Source organism: Nicotiana tabacum, chromosome 4 (genome assembly GCF_000715075.1).
Source record: "Nicotiana tabacum cultivar K326 chromosome 4, ASM71507v2, whole genome shotgun sequence".
In the NCBI taxonomy this organism is placed as follows: Eukaryota; Viridiplantae; Streptophyta; class Magnoliopsida; order Solanales; family Solanaceae; genus Nicotiana; species Nicotiana tabacum.
In genome coordinates, this window is record NC_134083.1 from 10,062,071 (window position 1) to 10,089,289 (window position 27,219).

The 27,219-nt window shown below is 34.7% G+C and overlaps 2 protein-coding genes across 15 annotated transcripts; one reads left to right on the plus strand and one right to left on the minus strand.

The window, feature by feature from the left end:
* Window positions 1–2,590: 2,590 nt before the first annotated feature.
* On the plus strand, window positions 2,591–12,798 carry LOC107826396 (uncharacterized). 14 transcript variants are annotated; one of them, XM_075251361.1, is made up of 13 exons: window positions 2,593–2,934; window positions 5,296–6,191; window positions 6,275–6,596; window positions 8,233–8,455; window positions 8,546–8,725; window positions 8,806–9,057; window positions 9,153–9,272; window positions 9,423–9,657; window positions 9,856–9,975; window positions 10,111–10,525; window positions 11,550–11,679; window positions 11,783–12,279; window positions 12,369–12,798. In XM_075251361.1, exons 9-12 carry the CDS (start codon window positions 9,921–9,923, stop codon window positions 11,933–11,935), a joined length of 753 nt encoding a protein of 250 aa, XP_075107462.1. In that variant the 5' UTR covers window positions 2,593–2,934; window positions 5,296–6,191; window positions 6,275–6,596; window positions 8,233–8,455; window positions 8,546–8,725; window positions 8,806–9,057; window positions 9,153–9,272; window positions 9,423–9,657; window positions 9,856–9,920; the 3' UTR covers window positions 11,936–12,279; window positions 12,369–12,798. The 14 variants fall into 14 exon arrangements, with proteins under 14 accessions (XP_075107465.1, XP_075107464.1, XP_075107462.1 ...); XM_075251368.1 differs by lacking the exon at window positions 8,233–8,455 and having other exon boundaries at window positions 5,296–5,846; window positions 6,078–6,191; window positions 9,423–9,761; window positions 10,123–10,525; XM_075251360.1 differs by having other exon boundaries at window positions 9,423–9,975.
* Window positions 12,799–13,794: 996 nt separating this feature from the next.
* LOC142179793 (uncharacterized) lies at window positions 13,795–17,306 on the minus strand. Its single transcript, XM_075250669.1, has 5 exons — window positions 16,779–17,306; window positions 16,144–16,577; window positions 14,993–15,082; window positions 14,338–14,818; window positions 13,795–14,253 (listed from the first exon to the last, which is right to left on the minus strand). Exons 1-5 carry the CDS (start codon window positions 17,304–17,306, stop codon window positions 13,795–13,797), a joined length of 1,992 nt encoding a protein of 663 aa, XP_075106770.1.
* Window positions 17,307–27,219: the final 9,913 nt, after the last annotated feature.

The window sequence follows — 27,219 nt, forward strand, 5'->3', positions numbered from 1 at the left end:
GGTCCAATGAGAACACTGAGCAGGGGTGGTAAGAGATATGTTATGGTGCTTGTTGATGATTACTCTAGGTTTACTTGGACATTGTTTTTAACATCTAAAGATGAAGCATTTGACATGTTCAATTCTTTTGTTAGAAAAATCAGAAACAACTAGGTAATCAACTTGCATCAATTAGGTCTGATCATGGTACTGAATTTGAGAATGCTAAATTTTCAGAATTTTGTGATGAGCATGGCATAAATCATAATTTTTCTGCTCCTAGGACTCCACAACAAAATGGAGTAGTTGAAAGAAAGAATAGGACATTGGAAGAAATGGCTAGGACTATGCTTCTTTCTAGTAAACTGCCCCATAGTTTCTGGGCAGAAGCTGTGACACACTGCATGCTACACCATAAATAGGTGCATGACTAGACCTCTTGTCGAGAAGATTCCCTATTAGTTACTTAAAGGGAGAAAACAAAATATATCCCACCTTAGGGCATTTGGATGCAAGTGCTTTGTGCACAATAATGGTAAAGACTCCCTAGGTAAGTTTGATCCCAGAAGTGATGAGGTAGTATTCTTGGAATATTCTTCACATAGTAAAGCTTATAAGATTTATAACAAAAGAACTATGTGTGTAGAAGAAAGTGTACATGTGATTTTTGACGAAACTAACATTCTTTCTGAAAGGCGAAAATATGATGATGAAGCAATTGAGCTGGTAAGTGTGAGCATGTAATTTTTGCCTCACCAAAAATACTCCCACAAAATCCACAAAAATTATTTTTTATTTTTGTTTTAAATTTCTATAGAATTTTTAGAAATTTCCTGTTAATTATTGTTTGCATTTAGTTGCATTTCATGTATATTTAATATTTTAAGATCATATAAAAACCATAAAAATTGTCACATTTAATTTCATACCATTTTAGGTTTAATTTGTATTTTTAGGAATTAATTACTCTTTAATCGTTGGAATTAATACATAAAAATCAAATAATTTTTTTTTTAATTTTACATGCATTTGTTAAATTTGGACAAATTAGTCCGTTGTTAGAAAATATATAAGTAGAATTAATTTTTCAAATTAGATATAAGATAGGATATAATTTAGAATTTTTAAATCAAGGAAAAAAAATCAAAGAAAAGGAATTAAGGTTATTTTGGTCTTGTTTAGAATTTGGGCCAAAGAACAATTTCAATGGCCCAATTGCCTTAACACCCGCCCTAGCCCAAACTTTAAGACCGGTCCAGCCCATTTACGAACCAAACGACCCCGTTTTTTCCTTGGACAATCTCAGCCCTTGATTTGATCCCCATCCAACGGTTAGGAACTAATTCCCCATCCCAAATAAAACTGTCCAAAATTTTCAAACCCTAGATTCATCTCTCTCATTCCCTCTCCTCATCATCTCTCTTAACCTCGCCCAGAACCGCCGTCGGGATTCGCCTACGGCGGCGGATGATCTCCAAATCCACCCAAATCATCACCCCACAGTCTACTTCTCACCCTCACTCCAAATCCACCACTAGTTCCTCTAAAAAGTCACTCATTCTTTCCGAATTAAAGATCTAAAAATAAAAATCCAGTCTTTTTGACTTCTTCCCCAATTTCCTTCAATTCCGTAATTTTTTTAGTGATGAAGCTTACTTGAATCGATTCATCTTGATGAAAGGGGACAATTGGCATTGGTTCTGACCTACTTCACGGTAGCCGGATTCCGTTCAATTGGCCGTTGACTGGCCAAAAATTCCCCAAACCTTTCTTCTAGCTCTCCTTTTTAATCCAAACCTTCAACTCCTCATGGATTTCTGGCCTGCGAAGTATTTGCCGGACTGAGAATCTGAATGAATACTCGTCGGCCAGAAATGCTTGGCGATTTGAAAAGGCGGATTCAGGCAGCTTATTTCCTCAATTTCTTAATTATTATTGGTCGTCCTCTCCTCTTTTGGCATGTTTGGTTCTAGTAGGTAATTTCTCATTTTCCTCTTTCTGACTTTCTCTGATTATTTGCAATTCAACAAATCAGTTTCATTTTGTGTTTTGCATGTGTTCAAGTTGCTTTGATTAAAGGTAGGTACTGACATTAAAATTAAAAACCTTTAATTTTGTTAGTTTGTTTCTCTCTTGCGTTAATTCCCCATTTTCAATGTTCAGTTTTTTGTTTAAGTCTTAATTGATTTTAGATATTATTAATGGGATTTGGGTCCGGGCAGTAGAGTTATTGAAACACGGCAATTGATGGTCTTTGGATCCCAGTTTGAGCTGGCCCAGTCCAGTTTAGGTTTAAAAAGCCCACTGCTGGAAGCCTACTGCAGAAAGTTAATAAAACAAAAGCAGTAATTGAGCGAGTAAAAGAAATTTGTAATTATCTAGAGTTTAGAGGGTATTAAGGGATTTTAACCTAAGGGAATCTTTTCTGTTATAACTAAAAGAAGGTTCTAGAAGAAAGAAAAGGTGGTCTCTCCAAAAAGAAAATAGAAATAAATGAGATTTTTGGGGTCTAAGAGTCAATAACAAAAGTTAAAAAGGTGAGGGTGAATTAGTAAAATGGAGTTGTTGCCCTATAATCCCTTCTATAAAAGGCTCATTTTCAGTCATTTTGAAGGGGTCTTAGACAGAAAATAGAGTGAGACGGCTGCTAGAAAATTTAGGTTCCAAATCTGAGTTTTAATAGCTGCAAAGACACTCCAAAAACAAAAAGAAAATAGCCAAAAAGAGGGATTAAAAGCTGCTTCTAACCTCTCTGGATCCTTGCATCATTTCTGGGTTCAAAAGCTTGGTTTGATTTGAAAGAAATTGCTGGTTTTACTGCTGCTGTCACTCTGTTGTTTAGCTGGGATTTGGATTGTCTTCCTGATTTCTGCTGCTGATCTGTTTTAAGCTCGTTAATTAGCTGTTTTCCTTGGCCTTTATTTGGCAAGAGTTCAGCTCCATTTACAAATTTAGGTACATACTTCTCACTTGTATTTTTTTCTGATTTGTATTGAAGTATGGGCTGTTTTTCTTTGAAGTTATTTGCTGCAGTGTTTAAACTTATTGTTTGTTTGGTCTTGAACATAAATTGAATGTTTATCTTTAATATAGCAACTACTTGAAGATTTTTATAGTTTTGCTTATTAGAGACAAATCGTTTTAGCAGTGATTTGTGACTAAGAATGTGTTGAATCTCACATGTTTTAGTTAAAATTCAACTTGTGTATCACATCAGTAATTATATGCTGCTTGCATTCGAAATTGAATTGCTGAAATCTGGGTTTTCCCTTTATATTCTAATAACAATGCAGACTGGTTTGAGGTACAAGAATTAAACGAGTTTCTATTTTGGAAAATGGCTTTCGTGGAATTTGCATCCCTGTGAAGTCGAATAGCTACAAGTTAAAGAATGAGATTTTGAAGATATGTGTAAAAGATTGTTGTTTCTAATTTAAAGTGTGAATGTTGTCATAATTAATTATAGAGACCATTGATGTACTCTGCAATTCTCATGTGGATGTATTTGAACCTAAGGAGGACTGTAATTTATTAAAAAGCTATTTTGCATGATATAGGATTACTGTATCAGTGTTGGTACTTAAATCATATATTGTGTTATTATCATGTAAAGCACGACAGATTTTTATTATTTTTTCTTTGTCAATCCCTTTCTATGGTTAAGTGTTGCATCTGCTTTGGCTCGTTATCATCGTTTGGTTTAAGTGTATTGGGCTGAGCAAGCATGCAAAGCCCATGTATGTGGAGCCTTGTCCATTTGAGTTCTATGAACTGTGATTGTGGGCCTCTCCAATGTGAGGCAGATGGGTTTAGACGTGGACAACCTCAATTTATTGTAAAAATGGCGTGTGGTAGCCACTAAATAAGGTGTTGTTTATTTTTTATCCACCAATTCTAATGTTGAGCAAAAATAGCCATTACTTCATTAAAATTAATATGAAAAGACATTTTTACCCTTTCTTCTATTTCTTTTATTCCCAAACCCTTCCTTTATACGCTTCTCTCATTTAAGTTCAGAGCCGAAATTTCATAGGCAAAATTTCGCTCCCTCAATATCGTTTCTGCATGCAACTCTCTTCTCTCGATTGAAGTTCAGAGCCAAAATTTCATAAGCAAAATTTCGCTCCCTCAATATCGTTCCTGCCCAGCCCACAACAATTCTCTGCGTATACTTTGTCCAACTTAATCTCTTCTATTTTGTCATCTTCTCTGCAGCTAACCAGCGTACTGGTATGTTTTCAATTTTGCTTTTATGCATTTTTCTTTTTGTATATCTCTAATCGTGATCAATGTTGTGTTTGTCATCAAGTATGTGTGAAATGTCCAAAATAATGATTATAACTTGATTCGTTGAGGAATAAGGTGCAGAATTTTGTGAGAAAGTTATTGAGAACCTTTTGGTATTGAAATGTATTTGTGGTTCAATCAATATATTGATTATGTAAGGATATTTCAGAAAAATAGTCCCAAGAATTTGTAAGCTAACTGTGTTTAGGAATTTTAGTTAACTGTGCTTCTATTAAAGATGCATCTAATTAGGTCCTGGATTTTAGTTTTTTAGTTTAAATATTAAGGACATTTCAGAAAAATAGTCCTACGAATTTGTAAGCTAATTTTAGTTAATTGTGCTTCTATTAAAGATGCATCTAATTAGGTCCTGGATTTTAGTTTTTTAGTTTAAATATTAAGGACATTTTAGAAAAATAGTCCTAAGAATTTGTAAGCTAATTTTAGTTAATTGTGCTTCTATTAAAGATGCATCTAATTAGGTCCTGGATTTTAGTTTTTAAGTTTAAATATTAAGGACATTTCAAAAAAATAGTCCTAAGAATTTGTAAGCTAAGTTTAGTTAATTGTGCTTCTATTAAAGATGCATCTAATTAGATCCTGGATTTTAGTTTTTTAGTTTAAATATTAATGATATTTTAGAAAAATAGTCCTAAGAATTTCTAAGCTAATTTTAGTTAATTGTTCTTCTATTAAAGATGCATCTAAATAGGTCTTGGATTTTAGTTTTTTAATTTAAATATTAAGGACATTTTAGAAAAATAGTCCTAAGAATTTCTAAGCTAATTTTAGTTTATTGTTCTTCTATTAAAGATGCATCTACTTAGGTTCTGGATTTTAGTTTTGTAGTTTAATTATTAAGGACATTTCAGAAAAATAGTCCTAAGAATTTGTAAGCTAATTTTAGTTTACTGTTCTTCTATTAAAGATGCATCTACTTAGGTCCAGGATTTTAGTTTTGTAGTTTAAATATGAAGGACATTTCAGAAAAATAGTCCTAATGTTTACGTTCTATTTCCTTCTTTGTAGTGTGCTAATGGAAGGAGATTCGTATTTTCGAGTTTGATGATTGGCATAATTTGATGAGCTATTGGAAAGGAGATTTTCAGTATAAGGAAACAATAAAAAGTTTCTTGTCGAACACGCAATGGAAGAAGTTGAGGGATGGTGTTTTCGGAAACTTTTTTCGATTACAAGGTGTGAAGTTCTGTGGTAGACTTATTCATTGTGTGTTGCTTTTAGAAATTATAAGTAATGACTCGCATTCAATGACATTCAAGGTTTTTGATCATGAAGTGAAGTTTACACGTGAAGCGTTCCAGATAATTACTGGGTTGAAATGTTCTTCTTCAGTGGACTTCAAAGTTTTACGTGAAAGAGAGAATAGGCTTTCGAAAGTCTACTTCCCTGGAAAGGATAGAATCGAGTTAGGCGATTTGTGGCATTTTATTACTAGTCACCCATATGGTACAACTGCATCATTTGTAGGCAGCCATGACGATGTGGTGAAGTTGGCAACAATTTATTTTGTTGAATCTGTGTTGATGGGGAAGCGCAAGAATCGGAATGTGTCCGAGCGGGTAATGAAAATCGTAGATGACGATGAACTCTGCTCTTTTTTCAATTGAGGCTCTCTTTGTTATGAAAAGTTACTAAAATCATTGAAGAGCTGCTTGAAGCCCAAACAAAATACTTCAGACAATGAGAATAAGAATGAGAAAGAGAAAGATAAAGAGAAGGACAGTTATACTATACTTGGCTTCTCTTTCACCTTCTGTGTTTGGATTATGGAAGTATTCCCAATTTTTCAGGAAAAATAATTTGTGAACTTCAGAGAAAGTGGGTTCCCTCGGATGCTATATTATTTAGATATGAAATCTCCACATTATGACACCCTATGTAAAAAGTACTTCCATAATGAAAAAGTAAGTTAACAGGATTACTAACTATTTTTTTATTTATGTGTTTTACTTCTGAATACTTACGTTTTTTTTTTCTTATATAATAGTTGTATCAGTTGCTCGAGATGGTACCATTTCTTTCTTCTAAAGTAGATGCGGAGCCCACTAGTGTGCATGTGCTATTGTCTCAAGATCAAAGTTCAATGCCTTCAACACAATTTGATGAAGTCTTGCTTAAGGAAATTGTTAACATAGGTTTTCTGTCTTTGAATACCATTAGTTTTTTATTTGCTTAAGAGACTTTTTTTGTTTTTATGGTTTTTGATTCAGAGATTATCGGAGAAGTTCAAAAAGGATATGGAGGTAGAATGTACTAGAATACATCAAAAAATAGCTTTATCAGAAAAAAGGATTCAAAATGACATCAAGGTAATATCATTCATTTTTGTGCTTGTAACTCTAAGTTAAAGATACCATGTCCTTAATTTTTGAGCTTGTAACTCTCAGTTTAGGACTTCCTATTCTTAACTTTTGAACTTGTAACTCTAAGTTCAGGACTACATGTCCTTAACTTTTTAACTTGTAACTCTAAGTTCAGGACTACATGTCCTTATTTTTTGAACTTGGAACTCTAAGTTAAGGACTACGTGTCCTTAATTTCTGTGTTTGTAACTCTAAGTTAAGGACCAAGTGTCCTTTATTGGTGAGCTTGTAACTTGAAGTTTAGGACTACCTGTCCTTAACTTTTTAACTTATAACTCTAAGTTCAGGACTACATGTCCTTAACTTTTTAACTTGTAACTCTAAGTTCAGGACTACATGTCCTTAATTTCTGTGCTTGTAACTCTAAGTTCAGGACTACCTGTCCTTAATTTCTGTGGTTGTAACTCTAAGTTAAAGACCAAGTGTCCTTAATTTGTGAGCTTGTAACTTGAAGTTCAGGACTACATGTCCTTAACTTTTTAACTTGTAACTCTAAGTTAAGGACTACATGTCCTTATTTTTTGAACTTGGAACTCTAAGTTAAGGACTACATGTCCTTAGTTTCTGTGCTTGTAACTCTAAGTTAAGGACCAAGTGTACTTAATTGGTGAGCTTGTAACTCTAAGTTCAGGACTACATGTCCTTAACTTTTTAACTTGTAACTCTAAGTTCAGGATTACATGTCCTTATTTTTTGAACTTGAAACTCTAAGTTTAAGACTACCTGTCTTTAATTTCTGTGCTTGTAACTCTAAGTTCAGGACTACATGTCCTTAACATTTTAGCTTGTAACTCTAAGTTTAGGACTACCTGTCCTTAACTTTTTAACTTGGAACTCTAAGTTCAGGACAACCTGTCCTTAATTTCTGTGCTTGTAACTTGAAGTTTAGGACTATTTGTCCTTAACTTTTTAACTTGTAACTCTAAGTTCAGGACTACATGTCCTTAATTTCTGTGCTTGTAACTTGAAGTTTAGGACTACCTGTCCTTAACTTTTTAACTTGTAACTCTAAGTTCAGGACTAAATATCCTTAACTTTTTAACTTGTAGCTCTAAGTTCAGGACTACATGTCCTTAACTTTTTAACTTGTAGCTCTAAGTTCAGGACTACCTGTCCTTAACTTTTTAACTTGTAACTCTATGTTCAGGACTACATGTTCTTAACTTTATAACTTGTAACTCTAAGTTCAGGACTACCTATCCTTAATTTCTGTGCTTATAACTTGAAGTTTAGGACTATTTGTCCTTAACTTTTTAACTTGTAACTCTAAGTTCAGGACTACATGTCCTTAACTTTTTAACTTGTAACTCTAAGTTCAGGACTACATGTCCTTATTTTTTGAACTTGGAACTCTAAGTTCATGACTAACTGTCCTTAATTTTTGTGCTTGTAACTCTAAATTAAAGACCAAGTATCCTTAATTTGTGAGCTTGTAACTTGAAGTTTAGGACTATCTGTACTTAACTTTTTAACTTGTAACTCTAAGTTCAGGACTACATGTCCTTAATTTCAGTTCTTGTAACTCTAAGTTAAGGAATACTTGTCCTTAATTCTGATTCTTATTTTAAATACTATCTCACAGGCTTTAAAGAAAAACCTAAGATCAAAGATTGATACTTTATTGAAGCTTCTTGACAAACCTCATGAAAAGACTATAGAGAGAGAACCTAGTGTTCCAATTAGCAAAGATGCAGTTGATGATCAATGTGATGATATAGATGTGCATGTAGAAGATCATTATGAAAGCGATTATAGAGATGCGCATCTAGAAGATGAAACTGATATTGGCATCGAAATCGGGAAAAGTTAGATACAGTTTTTGAATTTGTTATCATGAAATTTATATTCAATAGCATAATACATATAAACTTTTTTGTGATTACAAATGTGTGTAGAATCTTTTGATGGAGTGCAAGTTCAAGATGGAATGGAATGTCAAGACGATCAGGATTTAGAAAATCTATTAGGAACAAGTATAAGTGAGATTGTATGCAAATGTGTTGAAGAAATATATGATCTATCTACACCTCTCTCACATAAAGAGAAATTTGGAAATCAAAATGATGCCAATCAAGGTTAGATGGAATTTTCATGACATGTTGAATGCTAGTTTTAGTAAACTATTAGTAACAAGTATTAATTGTAAATGTTACAGAATCTTTTGAAGCTGCAAGGAAAGAAGATGGAGTGGACTATCAAGATAATGAAATTTCGAAAGAGAGAAGTGGATGACAATCTCAAGACATAGAAAATACCCAAGGGTCAAGCATAAGTGAGATTGTTTGCAAATGTATAGAAGGAACGTATGATATCTCTACACCTCTCTCTCTTACAGACAATATTGGAAGCCAAAAAAATGCTAGTCAAGATAATGATTTAACTGGCATGATCTTGACAGTTGCAAAAGGTTAGACGGAGTTTTTTTTCATCTTATACATGTTTGTTTTAATCAAAGATTAGTAACAAGTACTAATTATGTTAGCTCTTGTAAATATTTTGCAGAATCTTGTGAACTTGCAATCGAAGAACATGGAGAACAGTTGCAAGATAAAGAAAATGCAATCAATATGTTACCTCCATTGTCTGTTAAAGAAATACAAGAAGGCAACGTGGCCAACACAGGTATTGATTGTGTCCTTAATATTGTATTCATAATTCAAATTGTCAGGACATTTCAAAAATTATGTCATTAGTTTTTGTCTCTTCATTTGACAATTTGTCATAGAATTGACGATTTGCATCAAACTAATGTATATGTAGTGTTGCTTGCAGAGCAAAACAAAAATGAAGTTGTTAACCAATATACTAGGAAAAGGAAGAGAGATAGTATTGGTTTTGATGGTCCATCATTTGTTATTCTTACTCCTACTCCTCCGACTACACAAGATGGAGTGAACTATCAAGATGATGAAATTTCAAAAGAGAGAAGTGGAGGACAATCTCAAAACATAGAAAATACCCAAGGAAAAAGCATAAGTGAGATTGTTTGCAAATGTATAGAAGGAACGTATGATATCTCTACACCTCTCTCTCTTACAGACAATATCGGAAGCCAAAAAAATGCTAGTCAAGATAATGGTTTAACTGGCATGATCTTGACAGTTGCAAAAAGTTAGATGGAGTTTTTTTCATCTTATACATATTTGTTTTAATCAAAGATTAGTAACAAGTAATAATTGTGTTAGCTCCTGTAAATACTTTGCAGAATCTTGTGAACTTGCAATCGAAGAACATGGAGAACAATTGTAAGATAAAGAAAATGCAAGCAATATGTCAGCACCATTGTCTGTTAAAGAAATACAAGAAGGCAGCGTGGCCAACACAGGTATTGATTGTGTCCTTAATATTGTATTCATAATTCAAATTGTCAGGACATTTCATAAATTATGTCCTTAGTTTTTGTCTCTTCATTTGACAATTCATAGAATTGACGACTTACAACAAACTAATGTATATATAGTGTTGCTTGCAGAGCAAAACAAAAATGAAGCCGTTAACCAATATACTAGGAAAATGAAGAGAGATAGTATTGGTTTTGATGGTCTATCATTTACTATTCTTACTCCTACTCCTCCGACTACACAAATGAGCATTGATGAGGGTTTGTCTATGGAGGTTGAAGGAAATGTTGAAGAAGAGCTTGGTCGAGGGAAAAGGAATAAGAAGCTTAGTTGGCAATTGAAATCTCCTTTTGAACAGAAAAGAAAAAGAGGAACATCGATGGCACACAATGAAAATACTCCTAAGTATACGGGCTGGATAAAATCAAAATATACTCGTACATGTATTTTTCATTATGCCAAAGATGATGAAAACTTATTGAAGAAATTCATTGGGTGGTTGGGCAAGGAGAAAAGGAAAGGTCGCAAAAAAGTGTAAGTCCCTAAATATATTCATTAATTCTTAATTGCTTATATTTGTGTCTTGAACTTGTAATTTTAAATTCAGGACTAAGTGTATTAAGCTTCCAACTCTAACTTCATGACTAAATGTCCTAAATTTTTGAGCTTGTAACTCTAAGTTAAGGATTAAGTGTCCTTAACTTTTGAGATTGTAAGTCTAAGTTCAGGACTAAGTGTCCTTAACTTTTAAACTTGTAACTGTAAGTTAAGGACTACCTGTCCTTAATTTTTGAATTTGCAACTCTAACTTCAGGACCGAGTGTCCTTAATTTTTGAACTTCCACTCTAAGTTCAAGACCAATTGTCCTTAACTTATGAGCTTGTTACTCTAAGTTCAGGACTTTAATTTATGAGCTTGTAAGTCTAAGTTCAAGACCAAGTGTCCTTAACTTTTGAACTTGTAACTGTAAGTTAAGGACTACCTGTCCTTAATTTTTGAATTTGCAACTCTAACTTCAGGACCAAGTGTCCTTAATTTTTGAACTTCCACTCTAAGTTCAGGACCAATTGTCCTTAACTTATGAGCTTGTTACTCTAAGTTCATGACTAATTGTCCTTTAATTTATGAGCTAGTAAGTCTAAGTTCAGGACCAAGTGTCCTTAACTTTTGAACTTGTAACTGTAAGTTAAGGACATCCTGTCCTTAATTTTTGAATTTGCAATTCTAACTTTAGGACCAAGTGTCCTTAATTTTTGCACTTCCACTCTAAGTTCAGGATCAATTGTCCTTAACTTATGAGCTTGTTACTCTAAGTTCAGGACTTTAATTTATGAGCTTGTAAGTCTAAGTTCAGGACCAAGTGTCCTTAACTTTTGAACTTGTAACTGTAAGTTAAGGACTACCTGTCCTTAAATTTTGAATTTGTAACTCTAACGTCAGGACCAAGTGTCCTAAACTTATGACCTTGTTACTGTAAGTTCAGGACCAAGTGTCCTTAATTAGGAATTGAGGACTAACTTATAAACTTTCTAACTTTGATATTTTCAAAATTTTCAGGGGACAAACTGATATATATGCTGAGGATAATGGTGTGAGAAAGAATCCATATAAATCGTACCATCAAAAAATCAATAGAAAAATGTTCTTCCTTGAGCTTGCAGATAGTAGCTTTGTACTTGATGATAAGGTTTGATAATTCACAAGGCATTTGTTTTCTTTCTTCTTAATTTATTATTTTTTAATTATTTATGACTGATGAATTTTTTTTCTTTTTTTGCCTTTTTATGAAGCATATTGACATTGCCCTGTATTATTTGAGAAAGAAGGAATGCTACCACCCTTGCGCCCATCCTTATCGTTGCACAACTACAGATATACTTTTTGATAACTATATGCTAATTGTGTATAAGGATTTCAATGAAGATACTTCAGATTTATTTTGATGTGATGATAATTAGTTGGTTCTCACACCATATGTGTGGGGTGACAATCGTAGATGTGGAATTGCTTGGACAGAGGTTGACAAAATCTTTTTTCCATGTCGGCTTCCTTCAGAAGATAATGATGTTGTGACACATTTTCTTTTGGGGGTATGAGAGAAAGTTTGATGTGTACGATTCCATATATAGTGAGCCATATGAGCAAGGAATGAAACACATTGAAATGTACGCATGCATGATCCCCACTTGCTAAAGTTCTCACAGTTTGAGAAAAATCACAAATCTTTTGGAAATGCATTCAACAAATTTGATATTCGGTGGCAAAGATCACCGCACCAAACTGGATCGTACGTGTTGTCATTTGCTATATAATTTATATGTACTTTAGATTTATTTTATTAAAGATATTATTTAATTGACTCCTTATTTTTCTTAGGACTGATTGTGGTGCATTCCTAATCAAGTATGTGGAGTTGTTGATGATGGAAAAGGATGTGGAAAAATTCCAACCTGAGGACATATCAAACTTCAGAAAAGAACTTGCAGCAAATCTTTGGGCACATGAAGAGTGGAAAAGAAATTCTGGTTATGATACACCACCAAAAAATGTCGGTGACGATTATGATAGTGAAAATAAAACTTCCTGCCCAGAGGAGATGTAGTGTAGTTGTAAAGAAAGTCAGCTGTAGTGAAATTGGTATAAAATTGTTGTAAAGAATCCATATGAATTCTGAAATATCCTGTAAATTGTCACAAGGCACTTTATTTTGTTTGCATAGCATAAATATTTGGTCACAGCTATGCTAAATTACAGTTTCAGCAGTAATATGAAGGCATCGTGTTATTAATTTCTTTCTTTTGGTTAACTATTGATTTGTCCATTTTTTCACAGTTTTAAAGGGCCAATCTTTGATTAAATTATCTTGAAGTTTCTAGAAATTCAAAGCAACACACATTGATTATTGTAGAACTTCAGAATCTGTTAACTTCATCCTTATTTGTTGAAGGATGAAAATAATATTCAAGACATATTTTTTTAAATGTGCTAAACTTCTGGAATATAGACAATAAACTGAGATTTCCAGAAGTTAAGGACATTTTAGAAATTTATGTCCTATATATTAGATTCATACTTCAAATGTCCAGGACGTTTCAAAAAATTATGTCTTGAAGTCTACTTGTACCAATCTCATTTTAAAAATAAGATGTAGCAAGTTGTGTTTAGCAAGCTGCAAATGTCAAGTTTTATAACTACTGATTTGTCCATTTTAAATTGCCAGTTTTTTATTAAATCTGTAGAGATATAGCAAAAGATACATTGATTGTTGTAGAACTTCAGGACATTATGTTCATAAACGTCCTGAATTGTTGAAGGATGAAAATAATATTCAGGACATATTTTTCTAAAATGTCCTGAACTTCTGGAAATCTAGATAATAATATGCGGTTTCCAGAAGTTAAGGACATTTTAGAAATTTATGTCCTTAATATTAGATTCATACTTGAAATTTTCAGGACCTGTAAAAGATTATGTCCTTAAGTTTTACTTGTACTAATCTCATTTTAAAAATAAAGATGTAGCAAGTTGCAGGCGTCAAATTATATAAAGAAAAGAACTTTCTTATTTACTTACGGCAAGAATAAAATCTCATAAACAATAATTGGTCCGACAAAGGTAAATAGAACTCCCAGAAAAAGAAAAAGAAACAAAGAGCACGTAAGTGCAAAGAAACTTTGAAAATTCAGGACATCTTTTATATAACCATCTGTTAATGTTTACTTGCTCAAATAAAAACAATCTAAATGAATCCAATTTATAGCAAAAACTTAAAAGAGTAGATAAACATAAGTGGATATATCTATTATTCTCTATGCTTCCTTGAAAATGGATGGACTGCTGAAGAATATATACAAGATAATCTATTATGACCAATTCTTCTGCAACGACCACCTTTGAATGTTATTTTTGATGATTCGGTAGCTGGAATATGCTTTTTCTTCTGCCTTCTACCTGGCGGGACTTTGAAATTTGGAGGTTTAATAATTTGTGACTTAACACTCTCTGGTACAATCCAAGAATCCGTATATCCTATAGGATGTATTTGTCTTTCATATGTTTTCAGCCAAGATTCCTTTAAGTACCAGTCCGAGCAGAAATTGGACTTCTTGATGTTTCTCTTCTCGATAGCTACAATTGCATGTATACATGGTAATTCATCAAATTGAAACTGAAAACAATCAAATGTTCTTTTGTTTAAGTCCACCAAGAAAGTAATTCCTTCTTCCTCAACTCTAGAACACCATGAATCAACAGGGAAGACCTTCAAAGTTGAAAAACTATAAGTTAGTACATTATGTTAAATTATCATTAAAATAATAAGCTAAAGTAAGAACATAATACTTACATTTAAAGTAAAAGCTAAATCTATCTTTTTCTTCAATTCCTCTTCTACCCAACAAGAAACGTCATAAAAAGTTCCTTCTGCTTCATTTCTTCTTTCATAAAACCAACGTTGCAGCTTCACTTGGATGAAATCCATCATTCTTAATATAGGCAACTCCCTTGCTTCTAATAGCACAAAATTCATTGACTTAACTATGTTTGTTGTGAGCATGTCATATATTCGTCGTGGACTACAAGAACGTGCCCACCTTTCCGGTGGTTCTTCCATCAAGTAGTCAAAAGTCTTATTATCAACTTTTGCTATATCTGACATGTATAGATCAAATTCTTTGCGCCTGTATACTCTTGCAACACTTTGGAAAAGTTTTATGACCTCATTTTTCACTTTCCTTTGCTTTAGGTTCTGCACCAAATGATAGATACAAATCCCATGGTAGCTTTCAGGATATACCTTTGCAATGCCATGTGCAATAGATTGATGCCTGTCCGATAAAAAAATTAAATTGTCACGACTCCCAATTGCATTGCGAAGCTCACTAAAGTACCACTCATAGGAATTATTATTTTCAGATTCTGCAATTCCAAAGGCTAGTGGGAATATTTGGTTATTTGCATCCTTTGAAACTGAAATCATTAAAACACCACGATATTTTGACTTCAAAAAGGTTGCATCAACAGCAATCACTGGTCTACAATGATTCCAACCAGCTATTGATGATCCATATGCATAAAACATATAAAGAAACCTGAAAATACAGTTTAACAAAAGGTTAAAAATACAGGACACCAAATCCTTAACATTTACACTGCACACATCAAAGTTAAGGACATCTTGTCCTTAATAGTTTCACTGTACATATCAAAGTTAAGGACACAATGTCCTTAACATTTTCAGTGCACACATCAAAGTTAAGGAGAACTTGTCCTTAACTTTTAGAATGCACACATCAAAGTTAAGGACACCATGTCCTTAACTTTTACAATGCACACATCAAAGTTAAGGACACCATGTCCTTAACATTTTCACTCCACGCATCAAAGTTAAGGACACCACGTCCTTAACATTTTCACTGCACACATCAAAGTTAAGGATACCATGTCCTTCAACTTTTTTACTGCACATATCAAAGTTAAGGACACCCTGTCCTTAACTTTTACAATGCACACATCAAAGTTAAGGACACCATGTCCTTAAGTTTTTCACTGCACACATCCAAGTTAAGGATACCATGTCCTTAACATTTTCACTGCACACATCAAAGTTAAGGACACCCTGTCCTTAACTTTTACAATGCACACATCAAAGTTAAGGACACCATGTGCTTAAGTTTTTCACTGCACACATCCAAGTTAAGGACACCATGTCCTTAATATTTTTACTGCACACATCAAAGTTAAGGACACCATGTCCTTAACATTTTCACTGCACACATCAAAGTTAAGGACACCATGTCCTTAACTTTTATAATGCACACATCAAAGTTAAGGACAACATGTCCTTAACTTTTTTACTGCACACATCCAAGTTAAGGACACCGTGTCCTTAACATTTTCACTGCACACATCAAAGTTAAGGACAACATGTCCTTAACATTTTCACTGCACACATCAAAGTTAAGGACCCCATGTCCTTAACATTTTCACTGCACACATCAAAGTTAAGGATACCATGTCCTTAATTTTTTCATTGCACACATCCAAGTTAAGGACACCATGTCCTTAACATTTTCATTGCATACATCCAAGTTAAGGACACCACGTCCTAAAGTTTATAAAACAGACTAATAAACTCTTTTTGATTGTTTACCTGTTGTTGTCGTCTATCTTTATGTTAGTGTATGTTCCCGGATTTTTACTTTTCATCATATACAAGTATGAAGACAATAATTCATAATTCTCTTCAGGAGTTCCTCTTATTAAAGCTGAAGCACGTTGAATAGCACGCCACGCCTTGTGATAACCAATGTCTAGTCCATGCAATTTTTGCATTTCTGCCATGACAAAGGCTGGTGTAACTTCAAACCTTGGGTCTCGAAGATTGTCGATAATGTAACCACTAATCAACTTTGAAGTTGCATGCCTTTGATCAGCTTTTATAGTGTTAACTGAGCAGTCATAATTTTTCTCAATCTTTACTATCTTGAATGGTGTTGAATCTTTAATTCTGAAAGCACGCACACACCACCCACACCTATCATCATTGCATTTCAACAAATATCTTGTTGAGCTTGATCTAACAACCTTGAATTCAAAATGTCCTTTAATTACTATATTAGAAAAACAGTTAATTATACTCTTCTTTTTGTCAAATATTGATCCCACTTTTATTTCATCCAACGAAGCATTTTCTCTTAATATCGTAGTTGGGGATTCTTTTTGTTTCGAATTTGAGCTTTGTCTAGTTAGTTGAGTAAAGATTTTTTCAGCAACTTCTTCTATTACCGGTGCACTCTCTAAGACTTGAATACCCAAAGCTTGTTCATTGTCAATCTCTATAATGCTTTGTCCTTCTACTTGAATAGAATCAAATGTTTGAAGCACCTCTTCAGTTATTGGTTGAGCTTCAACCACATCTATTTCCATTATCTGTTGGCATTTGTCTTGATTGTCTTGTTGAGTTTCTGTATTGACATGTTTAAAGGTGCTTGTAGAATCAAAAACTCTTTCCGAAATATCAACAATGAAACGACAGCCCTTGAAGAGTGAATGACTTTTTAGTAACTCTATACCTGTGTGAAGATCTAAATCTTTGGATACAAGCATTCCCTTGCTTGTTCCCAGATTGATATCAAACCATATCATTGCTTCAAACTTGTCTCTTTCCAATTCAATAACTTCAAAAACCTGGTTAATGAAATCTTCAAATCGAATTGCCTCAGGTACTAGAACAAGCTTTGTTTGATGATCAAGATACTTATAGTTTGCAGTCCATTTACCATTAAAAGCAACTATAATACATATTGTATCCATCCTGCAAGTCAAGAAAATGGGAAATTTAGGACATATTATACAACATTCGTGAAGTTAAGGACAAGATGTCCTAAACTTTATCAATACAAGTTGCAAAACACAGGACACTATGTCCTTAATATTTAGAACAACAGTCATGAAGTTAAGGATATCATGTCCTAAACTTTATCAATACAAGTTGCAAATACAGGACACTATGTCCTTAATATTTACACAGTAGTCATGAAGTTAAGGACATCATGTCCTAAACTTTATTAGTATAGGTTGCAAAAACAGGACACTATGTCCTTAATTTTTACACAATAGTCATGAAGTTAAGGACATCATGTCCTAAACTTTATCAGTACAAGTTGCAAAAATAGGACATTATGTCCTTAACTTTGATGTGTGCAGTCAAAATGTTAAGGACATGGTGTCCTTAACTTGGATGTGTGCATTGTAAAAGTTAAGGATATGATGTCCTTAACTTTGATGTGTGCATTGTAAAAGTTAAGGACAAGTTGTCCTTAACTTTGATGTGTGCAGTAAAAATTTTAAGGATAAGTTGTCCTTAACTTTGATGTGTGCAGTGTAAATGTTAAGGACAAGTTATCCTTAACTTTGATGTGTGCAGTGAAAATGTTAAGTACATGGTGTCCTTCACTTTGATGTGTGCTGTGAAAATGTTAAGGACATGGTGTCCTTAATATTTAGAACAACAGTCATGAAGTTAAGGACATCGTGTCCTTAACTTTATTAATACAATTTGCAAATACAAGACACTATGTCCTTAATATTTAGAACAACAATCATGAAGTTAAGGACATCGTGTCCTTAACTTTATTAATACAAGTTGTAAAACACAGGACACTTTATCCTTAATATTTTTTAGAACAACAATCATATTAAGGACACCAAATCCTTAACATTATGTCCTCAATATTTACAGAACAATCACAGAGTTAAGGACGCGATGTCCTTAATTTTATCAATACAGAAAAGAAAAAAAAATCAAATTCCTAGCATCTCATTCTTCAGTAACGAAATAAAAATCCACACAAACACACAAAAGCATATAGAGATATCTAAAACTTTAGAACTTACTGTAATTTTATGGTGAATTTTGGACGAGAAAGTTGAATTCTGAACTTAGACAAAAAGTTTGAAATCGGAAAAGAAGCTTCTGCAATTTTGGACGATCACAACAATTCTCTGCACGTAAGTTTGCACGTAAGTTTGAGCTGTTGCTGATCATGAATAAGGAGCGTATGTATCAGCGAAATCCTATATAGTAGAAGGGTATTTTCGTCTGGTCGAGTAAAAGTTTATTAAAGCAGTGGCTAAAAACTAAATACATTTAAAACAGTGGCTTAAAAGTAAATACATGTGTTATTACTGGCTATCTGTGCACATCGCCCCAATTTATTTGTTGTATAAATCAAGCTTAGCCCACATAATTAAAGCATGCTAGCTAAAGATATGAATTTTGGCTTTCATCAACATTTTAGAAAATCAACCGCAATCTCGGAGTATGAACGCCATTCTTCCCGCAATGACCCAGCGGATTTTTGATTCCAACGAGCCCTCTTTCCATAATGTGCTGCCTTCATACAATCCTAAATTATCTTAGTAAATAATTAATTAAATATCGTAGTTTGCTTTAGGCGCGTAATTAAATCATCAGGACTATGGGTACGGTTCCCGTGGCGTAGTCGTGATACATAATTCCCCAAATTCGGGTGTGCATTTCATGCGACTCGACCAGAGCTTCGAATAATAATTAAAATAAACATATTGTGAATCACGGGTATGTTTCACGTGGCGTGATTTGCAATACTTACAAAAACAATAAGTGTGCGGCATAGCGACTTATTTAAATAAATTCCATAAATATTAAAAGCGATTAAAAAGTTAAAAATGCACAATAGGTTTTAAACATGTGTTAAATAAGATAATTAGACCAATTATTAATAGTTGAACGACCGTGCTAAAACCACTAAACTCGGGAGAGCCGCACACCTTCTCCCGGATTAACAGAATTCCTTACCCGGTCTTCTGTGTTCGCGGACCATAAATAGAGTCAATTTCCTTGAGTTGGGATTTTAAAATAAACCGGTGACTTGGGACACCATAACAATTATTTCAAGTGGCGACTCTGATTAAATAATTAATCCTATTTCGAACAATTATTCCAAGTGGCGACTCTGATTAAATAATTAATCCTATTTCGAATTATGACACTTTAATTGGAAAAACTCCCCTATCCCCTCGAAAAAAGGAGATGTGACAGTAATAAACTCAAATGAAACCATAACCCATATTGAAGTTGCACTAGAGGAAGGAACATGTGATGGAACAGGTCCTTCTACCCAGGGCAACCTGACATGGGGAATTGAACAAAGAGGAACTGATCCTCAAACCTCGAGGGAACCTGTCTATCAATGTGATGACCCGATAGGTCAACTAAAGTTTTAAACCTTAATTCTGTATTTCAAAACCTCAAGTATCTCATTTTAGCCTTCCTCAATTTGCGTGTGCAGTCCGTGTCTTTTTCAGAGAGGCTTTTATGTTAAAAATTGATTAAAATATGAATTTATGCATTAAAAATCTATTTGAGTTAACTTTGGTCAATGTTTTATGCAAACGGATACATATCCGTATTTTGACGGTCCCGATGGGTCCGTATCATGATTTGGGACTTGGGCGTATGCCTGAAATAGAATCCGGAGTTCCCTAGCTTGAGTTATCGCAATTTGTTGAAAAGTTGAAATTTAAAGGTTTAAAGAATTTATAAATTGGGCTGATGTTGACTTTGTTGATACCGGGTCGGTATTTTGGTTTCGGAACATGGTATAGGTCCATTACGATATTTATGACTTGTCTGCAAAATTTGGTGCAAAATGGAAGTGATTTGACGTGATTCGGATGCCCGGTTGTTAAAATACAAATTCTTAAGTTTCATTAAAAATTTCATTTGATTTGGTGTCCTATTCATAGTTCTAGGTTTTACTTTGGCGATTGGATCGTGCGAATGAGTTCGTATGGGGTTTTTGGACTTGTGTGCATATATGGTTTGGAGCCCCGAGGGCTCTGGTGAGTTTCGGATAGCCTACGGACCTTTTGATCTTCGAAAAATCTGATTTTTGAGCTTCAGTTGTCATCTGGTGCGTTGTGCTTCGCGATTGCGAAGCCATTCTTGCGATCGCGAAGTGGATCTAGGACTAGGGAGGATTTTGTTCTACACAAACACGAGACCTTAGTCGCGAACACGCAGCATTGGGGTGGGGGTTGCTCTTCGCGGATGCGACCAGTCACACACGAAGGTGTAGCGTTAGATAGGATCGGCAGGAGAGTTGAGGTAACTCTATGCAAACACGAGCCCAGTCTTGCGAACACGGAGGTGAGGCGGCCTAGACCTTCGCGAATGCGTGGCATTACTCACGATCGTGTAAGCCAGTTAGGCCATGCTCTTTGCGAACGCGTCAGGTTTCACACGAACGCGATGAACGCCTGACGCCAGTGATTTAAAACAGTCCCAAAACGAGATTTCTTCCATTTTTTATAAACTCTCCATTATAGCTCAGCATAGAGGCGAATTTAAGGTGAAAACTCAACACCAATTCATAGGTTTATACACTTTAACTCATTTATAAAAAGTTATAAGCGTTGGAAAAAAGACCAATGCGAGGGTGCCAAGTAGCACCTTTTGACTTTTCAAACAAAATGGATATTTGTATCCTTATCTCGTTTCTTTCTTCAATTTTCCAGAACACACAACCAAATAAGACCCCTAACTTTACTCTTAATCTCTATTCAAGAGCTTCAAACAAGATTATCATCCCGGGCATGGAATTAAGAAGCGATGACATTAAAACGATCCCTACGACGTAAGTATCGCTATATCGCCTCTCTTTTTCTTTGTAGTTTGAGTTTTGGAAGGTACTTCATAGTTAAGAAAACATGTACTTTCTGTATTTAAGTGTTTAAATATCAAGGAAGGTTGATAAATGTTTCCTAATAGTTAGAACTCATGGGACGGTGATCGGAAGCCGTGAGTTCGAGTTATTCACTTGTAGTTGACTGTTTTGTGTTGTTGTTGGGCTGCATGTTTTACTACTGTTTTGTGGAGTTTTGGAGGAGTACGGTTGTGGAGAAACACCACATAAATGCAGGGTGGTGGGCTGGTCGTTCATCGTAAAATTTTCGGGCCGTTTGACACTACTATGTTGATCGTTTTGTGTATGAAGAGATTAGGGTATGTTGGGCTCTTTTATAGTATTTAATAGTGTATATAAGGTTGGAAAATAATGTATAAATGTTGATGTTGTTGTGTTTAGTGTTATATTGAATTTGAAGGAAGTAAGGATTATAGGGGAGATGCTGCCCGTTTTAATACAAAATAAGCTTGTCGTTCGTTGTGCGATAGTTGTACCTTTCATAACTTAATGATAGTATTATTATTGTTATTTTAGATTAAGGTACAAAGAGGCGAGTTCAACTTGGTGATTGGAAATATTGTGATAAGGTATGTTAAGGCTATCCCTTATTTCCTTTTTGGCATGATCCATATGATGCAAGAAATGAGCAAGTACGCAACTTTCACAAATAATTCTATTCCTAGAAGTTCTAGGATTGCCTATGTTCTTGATTCCGCATATGTCCTACTATCATATCGTCTGTTCATGGGTCTATGATATTCTGGGAGATCTTATAGATTTACTTTCTTATACATTGCATTCATTTATACATGTACATTTACCCATGACCAGATGGCGTTATATACGCGTATATTATATGTACATGGGATATGGAAAAGGTTATGGCGTTATATACATACCACCACCTGATCAGCTGGTATACGTTAATGATTTCGCCTATAGTGGCTGAGATGATATGATGGGATGCCCTCAGAGGCTTGATGATGTTATGTACGTATATACTTATGCATGGTATGGAATTTATACGCACATGCATGACATTATAAATATTTTCATGATTCACAAAGCTATTCAGACTTACAGGTTGAGTTCCTTACTCCATGTTTCTTTCATGCCTTACATACTAGGTACTTTATTTGTACTGACGTCCCTTTTGCATGAGGATGCTGCGTGTCATGCCTGTAGGTTCCGATAGACAGGTTGAGAGTTCTCCTAGTAGGCTATCCGCTCAACAGAAGGTGTTTGTGCATTCCACTTGCTTCTGAGTTGCCTATTTGGTCAGTATGATTTGAATATGTATTGATTGGTATGACGGGGCTCTGTCCTGACCTTTATGATATTTATGTACTCTTAGAGGCTTGTAGATAGATTACATGTATATGAATACTTGTATGGCCTTATTGGCCTATGTCTTGAGTATACAAATGATTATGTCGGCCTTATAGGCTCGTATGTCACATGTATAAGTTTCTATATCATGTTGGGTCGTCCTATGTCTAGTATTTCCTTATGTTTTATTCTAGTTATCTCATGACGACCTTTCCGGTTCATTTACCTATGATAGTATGATAAGAATGATACGTTACGTTGGTACTCGGTTGAGTTAGGCATCGGGCGCCCGTCGTGGCCCTACGGTTTGGGTCGTGACACAGTCTCTGAGTAGCTTCTTGTATCTTTCCCAAGCTTGATAAAGTGTCTCGCCATCCCGTTGTTGGAACCCAAGAATCTGGCTCCTCAGCGACTTTGTCTTCTTAGTGGGGAAAAACTTGATTAAGAATTTCCTTGCTAGATCATCCCAAGTATGGATTGAGTTCGCGGGCTCCTTTTGTAACCATTCCTTAGCTTCCCCCGGCAGTGAAAAGGGAAATAGTGTCATCCTGACATAGTCCTTGGAAATGTTCGGATAATTGTAAATGTCCGTAATTTCCAGAAAATTCTGAATATGCCTCTGCGGGTCTTCATGAGATAGACCCACATATTGCCTTGTGGACTGAATTAGTTGTACCATGTACTGTTTGAGTTCAAAATGCCCTGTGATATCAGGCTTCACAATAGCCTGAGTCATATTATCAAGATTGGTCCTTGCGGCTTCTATCACCGGACGCTCTTCATTACCTGCCATCTCTATTGGATGTGGTTGAACTACGATGTCCAACTCTCTTTCTATTCTAGTTCTAGCTTCGACTTCCCTCCTCACTCTGTGAAGTGTTCGTTCAATTTCAGGATCAAGAGGAAGGAGGTTGTATGCACTTCTACTCCTCCGCATTCAAGAGAAGAGCCTGCGTTAACACAAATAAGGCAAACTGAAAATTACAACTTGAACAAATAACTAATAAAAGCTTAACTCAGTCAAGTAGCTAATTTCTAAGTCCCCGACGACAAAACACACCCACACAAGTATACGTGGTCGTCAAGTAATAGGGTAGTAAGTAGAGTATCGTTCCCACAAGGACTAATTATTAACTTTTGACTGATTCAAACTCAAACAACTTTATCGATTCAAGAGATTTCTCACAAAATATGGAATTGACTAATTTACTACCTAAGAAACTATCAAGCAATGAAATAACTAGGAATCAACCACAACACTTAAGCAATTTCGGTTAACAATCAGTAGGAGAGGATATTCCAGGGTCATAGGCTAGCTAACAATCATGTTGCGTTCTTAGCTTAAAATGACTAATTGATTTATCTGGATCGTTGATTGACAGGGTTGATATTACTCATAAGAATCTGTCGAGTTCTTACTCGCCTATTCAAGCTAACTTAATGCCTATATGTCTATGGAATTAAAACTAACAAGAATGCATTTACACTTCCTGTATTTCAACCAAGCAAGGCAATTAGGTATATTTCTATCCTAATTACGAATCCGTTCTCCGATGCCCGGGTTTAAGAACTTGCTCTATTTAATTCTATTTACAATCTAGAATTCCCATTTTTGAGTTCAACTCTAGATTCATAGATAGTATTTCACTATTAGCTACTCATCAAAATAATTAAAAATAGAATTAAATAAACAACCAAATATGATAAAATCAAACTCGTCAATTTAAACTTCAACATTCATGTAGCACCTATGACCCCAGAACAATAGGGTTCTTAGCCACTCATGTTCATACAATCATCAAAAATAATATTTTCAAACATAAAATTAATGAATACTAGAAGAAGAATGGAAGAATTGATCTAATCTGTGCTCTCGAGTATTTCGTACTTTTGTTTCTCTCTCAAAGTCACGCCCCCCTTTCAAAATAGGTTTAGGTTGGCTTTTATATGAGTTGACGGCATCTTGGGGTCGAAATAACCGAGTCCTAGTCGAAATAGGACATGTTCATATTTTGAGCATCCAGGGCAGCATGGGGCGTTGGCCCTGGCGCTGAGCTTCCCAAGTTTCTATTTTGTGTGCCATAGGCAGCGCCCCACATTGCTTGTGGCTCTCAAATGTGCACTATTGCTTTTTCTTTCCATTTTCGCTCCAATTCACGCACTTTCATCCCATATCGTATCCGAATGATTCTTACACATAGAAATACCACAAATTAGCATAAATTATTATATTATACATCCGTAATCTACGAGACATGAGCATAATGCGAGGAAATATACATCAAAATATGCATACATTAAGCCTACTATCAGTGATTTGAATGAGAGAAAATGGGGATTTTTGCAAAATCTTTCAAAAATATAAAATGAGGATTTGAAGGCCGATTTGATGTCAGAATTTGATAATTTTGGTATGGTTGAACTCGTATCGGAATGGGTGTTCGGATTTTGTGAATTTTGTTGGGTTCCGAGGTGCGGGCTCGAGGTTGATTTTTTAGTTTTCTTTAAAGATCGAAGCTTTATTATTCAGAATTATTTCCTATGGTTTTTATTTATGATATGAAATTATTTTGGCTAGACATGAGCCGTATGGAGGTTGTTTCACACGAGAAGTTCATTTTGGAGTATCGGTTTAGCTTCTTCGAGGTAAGTATCTTGTCTAACTTTGTGTGCGAGAAACTACCCCTTAGGATTCGAGTTGATTGTGCTATTTGTATTATGTGCAAGCCGTGTACGCAAGGTAACGAGTGGGTACATAGTCTATATGTGGTATTTGACCGGTTTAGGTTATCTACAATGCCTTTAATTGAATTGTCATGACGTGTTATATCTCATTGTTAATCTACTCTTACATGATCTATTACACATTAGCATTTATTTTACCTCTTACTTGTTATTTTACCCTTATATGCTTTAGTTGAAGTTATTTCCTTCATTATTGTCTTGTTACCTCTTAATTGTTGAGTCCCTTCCATGACTCCATGCCTATTTGCTATTTGTCTTAACTGTTTTACTTGCACACCTTAGTTGTCACGTGCTTTACATGTCCTGTTATTTTTGTAATATTTGTTGCATTCCTTTGATTATTATGTGGTTCATTTATTGCCGTGTACTCATGATCTTTGATTGTAGAAATTCTTGTAAATTGAGTTATTGGATTGTTGTTGTTAATCTAAATTGCTTATGGATCAGGTTGCGCGCCAAAACAGGTGAAATAAGGGAGGATTGTGATATTGAAATACGATGGGATTGAGTTGCGCGCCGCAACATATAAAATAAAGGAGGATTGTGATATAGAAATACGGTGGGATCGGGTTACACGCCGCAACAGTGAAATAAGGGAGGATAATGATATTGATATATGATGATACGGTAGGATCGGGTTGCGTGCCACAACGATTGTTTATGTGATACTTGATATTGTTTATTGATACTATAGCGGAACAAGGGAGGATTATGATATTGATAAATGATGATACGGTGGGATCGGGTTGCGTGCCGTAACGGATTATGTGTGTTATACTTGCTGTTGTTATGTCTTGTGTGAGTCATACATCCTAAGTGAACTGTTGTATTAATTCAAGGTGTCAATCTATGCTTTCGTGGTTACTTGTGAACCGATTTTCAAGATGAATTTACTGCACAAAGTCATTATCTCATACCCTGCCGAGTTGTTGGTAACATAATGGTTTTAAATAAAAGAATTATTAATATGCTTACCTTATGTGACACTTAAGTTAAAACTCGTCGTTTCATTCGGTACTTTACTATTCTTAATAGTCGTCATATTTCACTTTAATTGATTTTTTCAACTTAAATCTCCTTACCCTATCTGATGTTTTTACTTTACTTAAAAATTGTTATTATGTTTTAATTTAACAAATTATATATTTATTTCAGTAGCTTATCCGATGCTTTATTTTATTTGAAAATTGTTATTTTCTTCACCCAAATAATTTCTAAAATAAACTTATTTTCTCATTTGATTCTTACTTTATTCAAAGTTGTTATTATGACTTATCATATATAAATAAATCTCTCAAACATTTTAATTAGCATTTTACGCGGATACAATGTACATGGTGGCACGTAGGTTTTTCCGTGCGAAAGTGATTTTGAAAGAAATATGGGTACGAGGTGCCATACGTGTAAGATTTGAAAGTTGCAACTTATGATTTGAGATTATGAGGAGTGGTACCTCGAGTAATTATTGTTGTAAATTGTGCATTAGGAACGATTTGATTGATTGAGTTGTCATCCATTTTTTATTACCCGTCTATTTCTTGTTGCTATTCGTGCTTCTATTATTTTCACTGTTAATTGTAAATTTGTGATCTTTCTGTGGTTGGTCTTACATTGATGCTTCTTTCCATTGTTAACTTTACGTTATATCCTGTACAGGTTTACATGTCTGGTAGGTGTCTTGACCTGGCATCGTCACTACTCTACCGAGGTTGGGCTTGATACTTACTGGGTACCGCTGTGGTGTACTCATGCTACGCTTCTGCATATTTTTGTGCAGATCCAAGTACTTATGATCGAGTTGGTTTGAGACTTATGTATGCACGACTGGAGATTTCAAGATATACCTGCTTGACGTTCGCAGACTCCGATGTCACCTTCTGTTATATTTTATTTCCATTGTTTCCTATTATTCCGGGACAGTG

Excerpts from the sequence above, each read along its gene's own strand:
- LOC107826396 (XM_075251364.1), top strand. The coding sequence starts at position 9,921 with ATGTCAGCACCATTGTCTGTTAAAGAAATACAAGAAGGCAGCGTGGCC. Across the intron at positions 9,976-10,110 it reads AGGCAGCGTGGCCAACACAG|TGTTGCTTGCAGAGCAAAAC; the intron begins GTATTGATTGTG and ends ATGTATATATAG. Across the intron at positions 10,526-11,549 it reads AGGAAAGGTCGCAAAAAAGT|GGGACAAACTGATATATATG; the intron begins GTAAGTCCCTAA and ends CAAAATTTTCAG.
- LOC142179793 (XM_075250669.1), bottom strand. The coding sequence starts at position 17,306 with ATGGATACAATATGTATTATAGTTGCTTTTAATGGTAAATGGACTGCA. Across the intron at positions 14,819-14,992 it reads GTTGATGCAACCTTTTTGAA|GCATCAATCTATTGCACATG; the intron begins GTCAAAATATCG and ends TTTATCGGACAG. Across the intron at positions 14,254-14,337 it reads ATTTAGCTTTTACTTTAAAT|GTCTTCCCTGTTGATTCATG; the intron begins GTAAGTATTATG and ends TCAACTTTGAAG.